This window comes from Pseudorasbora parva, chromosome 23 (assembly GCF_024679245.1).
Source record: "Pseudorasbora parva isolate DD20220531a chromosome 23, ASM2467924v1, whole genome shotgun sequence".
NCBI lineage: Eukaryota > Metazoa > Chordata > Actinopteri > Cypriniformes > Gobionidae > Pseudorasbora > Pseudorasbora parva.
Window position 1 is genome coordinate 26,579,238 of NC_090194.1, and position 10,678 is coordinate 26,589,915.

Sequence of the window (10,678 nt, forward strand, 5' to 3'; positions counted from 1 at the left end):
ATGAACAAATATCTCCGATTGTAAAACGATATTCATGTCGGAATTCACACCGAGCATAAATGCAGCCCTTTAGCGTTGCTAAAAGTCCCATAATGCATCACTGCAGGCGGCTGCCTGCCCATCATAACCCTCTGTCTGTTTCTAAATAGGAGACTGGCAGTGGAACCACTCAGGGCTCCGAAAAGGTAAAAATGAAACAAAAGAAAAGGAGGTGGAAAAGCAGATACACACACAGTAGCTTGCTCTCTTCTCTCTCCGCTGTTACCAAACAATAACAGGAAGTTCACTCACAAATGCTCACGTGACTACGGGTTAATTTAGGTCATTTGACACCCTGAGAGTTTGGGAGCAGAATACACACAAACCCCCAACACACGCATTTAACGCTTTTCCTGTCTTTTTCTCCGTGCTCTACAGACAACACTGAAGTCTGCCACTCTGCCTCCTCCACCCCAGTCACGGCCACAGCTCCCATCACCTCTTCAATGAACCGCGGCAACATCAGCAACCCTGTTACCATAGCAGCTCAGATGAACATCTCCACCAACACGGTCAATATCACATCTCCCGTCAGCCTGCAGCACCCGGTTACCATCACTGGCCCTGTGAACATCGCCTCCGTCAACATCCCAGCCTCAGCGCCCATGAACATCGCCCACCCGGTGGCCATCACAACACCCATGCCCATGAACATCGGCGGCCCGCTCAACATCGCCATGAGATCAATGGACAGCATGTCCTTCCTGTCCCAAGTCTTGCCGTCTTCTCCCTGGTAGAACCGGCCCCCGACCAGCCTTTTTGCCCCGACCTCTGTGCGACTCACACCTATGTGGCGTGAACAAACCCATCCTGTGGCAACTCTGGTGGAAGATTTGCACGGGTTGATCCAACTCTCTCTGGCCTTTTGGATACGCTTGCATTTTGCGCGCATGGCGAGCAGCTCGGTAGCGGGGCATTACGCAAGATCCTCTGAGCACTTCAAACCCCAACGGACGTTTTTAAGGACAAATGCAATAATTGATGTGCATTTTGAACACTTTTTTTAATAGACAGAGTGGCGATGGGTTCTTCATTGATGAGGTGTAACCTGCTAATCAGTATTTAAGAATTCATTTGAAAAAGAGACTTTTGCTTCCATTGGGAGGGAGGATTTTTAAAATATTTTTTGTATTGTTTCGATTTTGCGCAGGGGTGTGAGTGCGTACGTACGTGTAGCAAATTTGAAGAGGTACAGTTCTTAATTAAAGGGATAGTTCACCCAAAAATGTAAATGTGATGTTTATCCAGTACATCCGACATGTAGGTGTCTTTGTTTCTTCAGTAGAACACAAATTCTCCACAAACTTCAACCGTTGCTGTGTGTAGATCATATAATGCATGGGAATGGGTAACAATTCTATGAGAGCAAAAAAAAAAATGCTTGGACAACATGCACAAAGAGCCCTGTGGCTCATGACGACACATTGATATCTTAAGACACAAAAAAGCGATACGTTTGTGTGAGAAATCGAGCCGTATTTATATAATTTTTTACCTCAAATACAACACGATATCCAACAGCCTTCATGCACTTCTGGTAAGGATGGTCAATACACTCTGGCGTCATGTACGTGTAAAGACATCAATTTCCACTATACACGTTCTGCCGTAGTTTACGCCAACGCCAGAAGTGAATCTCGTACACCACGCCAGACCGTGTATATTGACCTTCTTTACCAGAAGTGAAGCGCATGTGTTGTTTTTGAGGTAAAAAATGATATAAATATGGCTCGATTTCTCACACAAACTGATCGTTTTGTGTCTTAAGATATCAATGTCGTCATGAGCCACAGGGCTCTTTGTGCATGTTGATTAAGCATGTTTTTTTTGCTCTCATAAAATTGTTACCCATTCACATTCATTATATGACTGGTAGACTGCAACAGTTGGATTTAAAAATCTTCATTTGTGTTCTATTGAAGAAACAAAGACATACATGTTGGAGGCACTGGGAGTAGTAAGCAGATAAACAACACATTTTCATTTTTGGGGTGAACTATCCCTTTAATAGTGTTCGGCAGGACACTGTTTACGACTTTTTAGTTTCTCTGAGAGGAGGGCAGCTTCCTTTTCTTATTGTTTACGTCGACAGTTAGCTTTTGCATACAAAGGAAACGTTTGGAGGAAGGAAAGAGAGAGTCTTGCACTGAACGCATATCCCTAGTCTAAAGACGCAGTATTATCTAAATATAAATATCATTATTGTATGGCCCTGTCCAAAATTGCGCACTCGATGCGGTCGCCATGAAGTCCATGAAGACCACAGGGTGTTCCAATTGTCATTTTACGGATGAGAAGGGTGCTCAAGAGCGCCCCCTTTAACTACAGGTGCTGACTTCCAAGCATACTACTACTTAAAAGTCTGTGAAGCATTACTTCACCAAAGTGTGGATTCCGAGGAGGAGCATATGGGCCAAGTGCGCCATTTGGGACAGGGTATAGGAGCTGTAGATAGTTGGCTCATTCACAACAGGGCCATCTAGAGGTTGGAGTCCAGCATTGACGCCCTTTAATTTGCCTGAGTTTATTGTTAAAAGTATTTTATAACCTCGTTTTTTGTATTTTTATATGGTTTTTGCAAGATCCCTGTTCTTAAAATGTCCTGCAAAAGAAATAGGCTGAGAATAGGAAATTAGCATGAATAATTCAAGGAAATTGAAATGTGAATTATTCATGTTTATTTGTAAATATAGTTTTTTGCTTTATTATTATTATTTTTTAAAGATTATCTCAATTTGTGTTTTTTTTTTTTATTCTTTTGTTTGATCTTTTTTTTGTTGTTTAATTTTTTTTATATGTTTTAAGTTTTGTGTTTTTTTGTTTCGTTTTTTAATGTTTTTGTTTGTATATTTTACCCGTTATTTCGACAGTGGCACCATCTTGCTCATTTTATTTTCTTCCAGTGATTAATATTGAATCTTCTCCAGTGATTTGGACTCTGTAGGTAGTATTTTGCTATAGCTAAAGCCCAGAAGCACCATTTAGCGTCTGAAATAATGAAGAATGTTTACAGACTTCTTCTGGAAATTTCTACACTGTGGTGGGTGGTTACATGCCGATCTGTTCGGACTAAAGGGTTTTATAATTTTGTGATAATGAGAACACACTTAACGGAGCAATTAGGAAGAGTGAGCTGCCACTCACTACACGGATTCCAATGTGATGGAAATTTAGGTACATTATGTCGGCCACTTCCTCTATATGCTTCCTGTGGATGGAGCAGATGCCAGAGAGAAGAGACTGCTGTAGTTAAAACACTAATTATTCAACTTGTATGCAATTTTTTTGTGGGTAGTTTTCCCGCCACAGCCTGTGATGTGATGATCTGGAGTGTCTGAACGGATGCCGTCCACCCCAGCACTGAGTCTCAGGAAGGGGATGCTTTATCCTGATCAGACACAATGAATCCCTGATCCGTGCGTGTGTGCGCGTGTGTGTGAGCCGTTTGATTCTCCCGTCACACTAGAACAAACAAAAGCATGTTTCCATAGTTTAGTTTGTGGGAGAGTCAGAATGAGCGTTTATGCATTTCATTAGTAGATGCAGTATAATTGCCTTTTATTTGCCAAATTTAAACCAATTATGAAATCCAATGAAGTGAAGATTTTTGAATCGAGTCTAATGTTGTTTTGATTCAGTTGAGGAACTGGATGATTTTCGGAGCCCCTGTGAAAGCGGTTGAATGTATATGTTTGTACAGAAGTGTTTAGCTCAGAAGATCTTAGAGTACAGATAGACAAGTGAGCGAAGAAAAGCAAAATAACCTTTTATAAAACTTTTGTATTAGTACATTAACAACGGTAATTTTGTATATATGAAGACTAGGCTTTCTGAGTAGCAGAAAGAAAAACATTCCTACATTTGTTTTTAATGTAAGTTTGTCAGAAATAATTATGTAAACATGCGCAATGTTTTATGTGCCTTTTTATTTGGGTTGTCTAAATAAAAAACTGTAAAACATGATTGCTGTATGTGCATTTAAGAGAGATCTAGCAGTGTTTATTGTCAATAATTATGAAATGTATTATGTAAAATGGAAAACTTTCCACATATAGATCCACATTTGTCTGCATGATAAAACTAATGTTAAAATTTTTATTAGGTTATATATATGCAATATATATTTAATATTTATTCTTGGCCTTGTCACACATATGTACCAACATTTTATTTTTTTCTAGCATAATGAAAGTTAATGCACATATGTGACCTTGGACCACAAAACCAGTCGTAAGTCGCACGGGCCAAAAATCATTAGGATGGATAGTTAAAGATCATGTTCCATGAAGATATTTTGTAAATGTGCTACAGTAAATACATCAAATGTATAATTAATAGTAATATGCATTACTAAGAACTTTAAAGACGATTTTCTCAATATTTAAACTTTTTTTGTACTCTCAGATTATAGATTTTCAAGTTGGCCAAATGTCCAATCTCTGGTTTTCAAACTGGTTTTGTGGTCCAGTGCCACATATATAGAAAAAAAATTGAATGAAGCAAGCAGGCAGGCAGTCAACAATTCAACAATCGGATCCATGAAAAATGAAGAAAGCAAACGTTCCATGTTTTACAGGTTTCCTGCAGTCCTTAAAAACCTTTTGAGGGTTTGACCTTTTGAAAAGTTTGAGATTTTTAGGCATGGACATTTCTAAACATAATGGAATATATTCTCATATGCCCAGATATTTATGAATATTATATTTTATTAGTTTAGACCAAATATACACATTTATTTTCTCTCTAGCAAACACATTTTCTTCTGGTCAGAACATTTTGTATAAAGATTGCATGAGTAAGATATTTAGCAAATTACACAAGGAATTCTGAGTTCATTTGATGGGAATGCAGAAGACAAACGGGCCACATATTTGGCTCAACGCTTGATAATGTGTCAGTTCAACATCAGGCATTGTACATCACATATAGGAAAGAGTTTTCTCAATCCATGATCTTTGCCATTTAAAAAAAACGTCTTTCATCTCTAATTCATGGCTCCCCATCTGTTCAAATGTCCCCCTCCCCCACACTAGTTCCTTAATCTTACATGCTGCCTTTTTTTTTCTTCGCGGAATCTCATATTAGTCGTTAGGACTCATTTCCATGTGCATTGGCTCTATTGGTGCGCGTTCACGGCCTCACGCTTGCCGCATCATTTGATCAGGCGTGACGCGCCCCTGGGATCCCAATACAATCAGCCTTGGGTTTAATCTCGTGTCCATGAGCAGGTGCTTCGGGTTCAAGGTCTTTTGTTTCACCCCTCACTGTCGCCTCACAACGGGGATAAAAGACAATGAGACCCATTGAAAGAACAATTGCGCTTTTTTCAGGGCGCCGCTGTTCACCATCTGCCCGTGTCTGTAAGTACAGGCAGCTGTATTAGTATTTGAAGAGCATTTCTCTTCGTTCATACATATTCATGAAAACATCTCATTTGGATGTTTCAGCAACATCTAGCACTTATATAAGTCAACAAGGCTGGGGTTTTGGGTGCTAAAATTTGGAGATGGAGCCAAAATATTTATTAGAAAATCTCAAACCTGACTGGATAAACCGCTTTTGAAACCGTCATAAAATAGCCACCAGACTAAACGTTATGCTAACGACCTATTCATTGGTGTCAAAACTATATATTCTTAATATAAAATTATTTTTGTGATATTGTGATAAATTAGTTGGCCTTTTTGTATAATGTGTTTAAAAGAAGTTTATTTAATCAACAACAGTTAAAAAAATGTTTTTAAATAAAAAAAAAAAGAATAAAAAAAAATGATATATGTAAAGGCAGATTTTCAGCACCATTACTCCATTCTTCCGTGTCACATGATCCTTCAGAATTTATTCTAATATGCTGATTTGCTTCTCAAGAATAATTTCGTCCCCTTGTAAATAATTGTATGCCTTAATAACGCATTAAAAAACAGGGAAAAACTTTTAAATGTGTCATCTAGTCAACAAAATGACATATGTAAACGTTTTTTCCTGTGAAAAAAAATCGTCATGCCTTTAAAAAAAACGTGAATGTAACCAATTTGCTGATGTATAAATATGTTAATTAGCCCCGCCTCCAGTCACTCAGATGAGCTCAGAGATCCACTCGCTCAACTGTAGACCACTGTAGTAAACGTATAAAATGGTATTGCTCTCTACAACTTCTGACACATAACAGTAATTAATATGATTAGCCTTTTGCTTGACTATGTTATCAAACGGCTAATAATGTGTTTCTAATGTTACACTAACCATGTTCCCGTTCGCCAGCTCAGAATCGGAGTAACCCAGCAAACACAAAACGTTTTTACAACGTTCCACAACGTTGTATTCTGGTTGCAATTAGGTAATGTTGTAGTACAACGTTTTAAAGACGTTTTAAAAACGTTTTTTAAAATAGAAAAATAATGTAACCAAAATAAAACGTTTTAAAAACGTTGTGAAAATACCAACCTGGGACGTTTTCTTTAAGTAGTGAAAAAAACGTAAATATCACGTTTGTTTACTACGAAAACAAAACTAGACCAAACTACAACTTTTGGGAGACGTTTTATTCAGGTGTTAAAATAACGTCATCTGCACGTTGGAAAAAAAAACGTTTTAAAAACGTTGTGAAAAAACCAACCTGGGACGTTTTCTTTAAGTAGTCAAAAAAACGTAAATATCACGTTTGTTTACTACGAAAACAAAACTAGACCAAACTACAACTTTTGGGAGACGTTTTATTCAGGTGTTAAAATAACGTGATCTGAACGTTGGAATAAAACGTTTTAAAAACGTCATGGTAGTACCAAAATACAACCATATGCCAAACCTCCAACGGTAGGCTACGTTCTGTTTGTGAAAAATATACACAGAATATAAACAGAACGTGACAGTAACATTTTAACATCAACGATTCAGTGACTGATCGAGTAACAGATGAGGCTGATGCAGAGCTGAGCATTCTATATCAATGTTGTGAATATACTTTAAGGTGCTCATTTAACTGATAGAATAGCTATATTAGAGTATTATATTATATTATATTATATTATATTATATTATATTATATTATATAAGCTTTCATTCTCATTCCATTTAAAGTTTTACGTAGGCATAGGCTGCAGTTTCCACTTAAACGGTGGCCTACTTAACTATCGGGATATTATACTTCAGTATAAAAATATGTATTCATGTAAACGCAACACTGCACAAATTACACATGACGTGTTTAACGTGCGTGCGTGTTGAACATTCGAGTCGCTTTTAAACAAACTGGAGCGGATGGAATTACCATGGAAACGGGGCAGCTCGTCTGACAACAAGCAGCAAAGCTCCGTCTGTCACTGTTGTTTTCACTAATTTCAGGTAAGTTTAGTCCCTAATATTACACATATAATACATACAACTGTTCTTGACACTTTCTAACACGCTTCTGTTGAATATTTACTGTAAAGAAATGGTTTAGTGTCTTCGGAAAAAGTCCGTTAGCGTCTTAACCGTTAGGCTAATTGAGAGGTAACGTTAGGCTAACTATAGCCCTGAGCTCTTATTTATGAAAGTTGGGCTTTTAATTCCATATTATGTGTAGATAAGAGGTTTTGTTAATGTTTTGCTGGCTATTTGTCAATGGTTGAATGAAAGGAACGTTAATTTAAGTATTTAACCAAACAGTTTGCACTTTACGTGACTCGGTGACGTCACTCACATGCGCTATTTCAAACATGTTTGATCTTTCATTGTATTGACCACGTATATAACCATGCATCTGTAAAACCTAAACGTAAATTCTGGTATCTTAAGATATTATATATTGTATATATCCTGTATATTAATCTTTTTTTTTTTTTTTTGCTGCATTTTCACCTATGCACTAGTTTATTTATTTCTAATAAACCTACCTGAGTGACATTGTATAGTTTACCACTTATTGTTGGCTCTGTGACAAATTGTTTATGTTCCTAGATTGTGATGGCTGTCCAGCACTATGAACCATCTGACTTGTAAGTAAAACATACATACATACATACATACATACATACAACCATACATACATTCCTGTGTGTATATGTTGATCATTCTAGCAAATTAAATGGTTAAATGTTCATTAATTAACTCTGAGATCAACTTTGCAGATGCAGTTCATGTGTGCGTATAGGGAGACAGTAGATACTGAAATCATCACGAGTGTCTGGCGTGCTTCGGTTTAAGTTGTAGTAGTTATTTACATACTATAGACATGGCAGAACAAAGACTTCAGATTTCAGTTCCAGTCTTTTTGAGCTTTAATATTCAGACACTAGTCTGTATCAATATCTGATTCATTGTAGAGCCCTTATTTTGATTTATACATAAACAATATTTCCAAATTCTGTAACGTTCTGCTTAATACAGTAAATTCCATTTGTGACTGGATTCTGTGATTTCATCCATGTTTGGCTCTACGTGGTATTTGCAGTATTAAAGAGAGGTAGTTTTGAGAGTGAATTATTGTTGTGTTATAAATTTGTTACCATTAGTATAAGAAGGGTAAGACTAAAAGACTAAATTTCAGTCCGGCAGAATTTTCTGCACACTTCACCACCAAGGCCAGATGGCAATTGTGAATGTATGAACCTCACATTATATTTATAACAATCCTTTTTGATGTTTGAATTGTATTTCAGGGCAGTTTGTGAAGACGGATAAACAAGAGATGTTGTGAAAACCAGGACAGAAGTCGGTTCCAGATCCACCTTCCAGACCAGACTTCTGTCTCATATGGATTGCTGTCTAATGGTGTATTATATGTTCTCTGCAGAATTAGGTGCATGCAGATATTACTCAGGAACACGACTAAACTTTGTTTGCTATTATACATCTATTTAGTGTACCAATGTGAAACAGACTAAAACACTTGACTGTTTCTCAAAATCAGGTATGCCAATATTATAAAATATTATTTATTGAACAATAATAGAGACAGAGTGTATTTAGGCCACGCCCACACCGGGGAGGAAACATTCCAACGCTCTCCATTGATTTTGTGTTGCGTGAAGCGGTCACCTCGTCTTTTTTTACTTATAACAAAAACGGCAATGTCTAAAAGCTCATATGTGACGAGGTGTGCAGCACACAAGGTAAAAAACACATAACTAAGTTTTTATAAGCTGTCGCCCCCAAAAAACAAGCGTTTAAGGACAAAAGTGGATACAGGCAATAAGACGTGAAGCTTCAGCAAGAAGAATGGGTCAATTTTGGGATCCTGACACTCCATATGCCTACGTGTGCAGTAAACCTTTTGTTAAATATCCAAATGTCAGTTTTATATATTATATATTATATTTCCTGTCGCTGATTACTTTCCCCTCCAGTGTGTGTAGTTCTCAGTGTAATATAGCATGACGCGCTCTGTCTCAAGTGCCTGTATCCACTTTAGTCTTTAAACACTCGTTGTTTTTTTGGGGTCAACAGCTTATAAAAACTTCTGGGTTTTGTTCCTGGGGTTTTTAGCTTGTTTAATGTACACCAGGTACAATAGAAAAAATAGATTGCAGTAAAATAACATATGCAATAACATAATCTGTAATTAGTTAAAATGAGAATTTAAATTTTATAGATTATTCTCTTTTGTTATAACATCTGTGCACTGAATTTTTATGGATTTTTCTCTACATTTTTTTGTTCATGTTCTTATTTAAATTCCCAGTCATTGCATAATTTGCATGTGCTGTACTTTATTTGTACCATTTTGTTTTATTGGCATACCGGTATTTTTATTTATCTGTTTAGAATTTTTTTCTTATTATTAATGAGAGCTTTAATTGTAGTCTTCTACAATTATCTCAAGGATTTCAATTTACATTATCTCTACTAAAAATGAAAAAGCTGTTATCATGTAACTTTTCTGTTGTTCCAAACTTTTATGACTTTGTTAGACATTCGAGTTAATGTTTCTTATTCACCATTCACTTTCTTTTGTTCAAAAAAGTGAATAGTGTATAAGGAACATTATGCTTAATATCTCCTGACTTAAGGTTAACATTAACACCTCCCTTTGTGTTTAACAAAGGAAAGTCATACAGATTTAGATTGGAATAATGCAAGGATGAGTAAATGACAGATTTTTCTTTTTTTGTGAACTTACCTCTATCATATTGCTTTTTATATTGTGTGAATAAATACAGTGACCGACAAATGTTGTGTGTAGTATAAATTATTAGTACTACATATGTTTATGTAGTTTAATAAAATGGGAAACAAACAGAGGTAAGGCCTACAGGTAAGGTGAAATGTAAAAAGCGTTATTAATAAGCTGAATATTAAGATTGACAGAAATATTATAACGTGTGATTAGCCTTGACAAATTATACAGAGATCTAAAAAGACCAAAATATATTTTTCTTACTGTAGTTATAATATTGTTTTTATATTAAAGATAACAGTAAAAACCAAAAAAAAAAACATTTTGATCACAGCATGTGTGAAGTGAAGAACCAGTTTGAGTGTGGTACGTTTCTACAACGTTGGAAGGAGATGGACGTGGTAGGTGACAAAAACGTTATAAACACATTTTTGCATGTTGGAAGGAGAGGATATGGTAAGGTGATAAAAAAACGTTATAAATATGTTTCTGCAACGTTGTAAGTAGACGCGCTAACGTGATAAAGACGTTTCTGCAACGTTA

At 36.4% G+C, this 10,678-nt stretch overlaps 1 protein-coding gene and 1 long non-coding RNA gene across 4 annotated transcripts in view; both read left to right on the forward strand.

The window, feature by feature from the left end:
- The window catches only part of vezf1a (vascular endothelial zinc finger 1a), a 44,524-nt gene extending 43,120 nt beyond the window's left edge, over positions 1–1,404 (forward strand). For 2 of the 3 annotated variants that reach the window (XM_067432613.1, XM_067432611.1), the window contains exons 5-6: positions 150–185; positions 418–1,404. In XM_067432613.1, the coding sequence (XP_067288714.1) occupies positions 150–185; positions 418–776 (395 nt within the window). In that variant the 3' untranslated portion in view covers positions 777–1,404. The remainder of the gene's footprint in view (positions 1–149; positions 186–417) is intronic. The other variant, XM_067432612.1, reaches the window with a different exon arrangement.
- Positions 1,405–7,139: 5,735 nt separating this feature from the next.
- Positions 7,140–10,181, forward strand: LOC137062581 (uncharacterized). Its single transcript, XR_010901247.1, has 3 exons — positions 7,140–7,380; positions 7,978–8,015; positions 8,679–10,181. It is a non-coding gene; the product is annotated as an uncharacterized lncRNA (long non-coding RNA).
- The last annotated feature ends 497 nt before the right edge of the window (positions 10,182–10,678 follow it).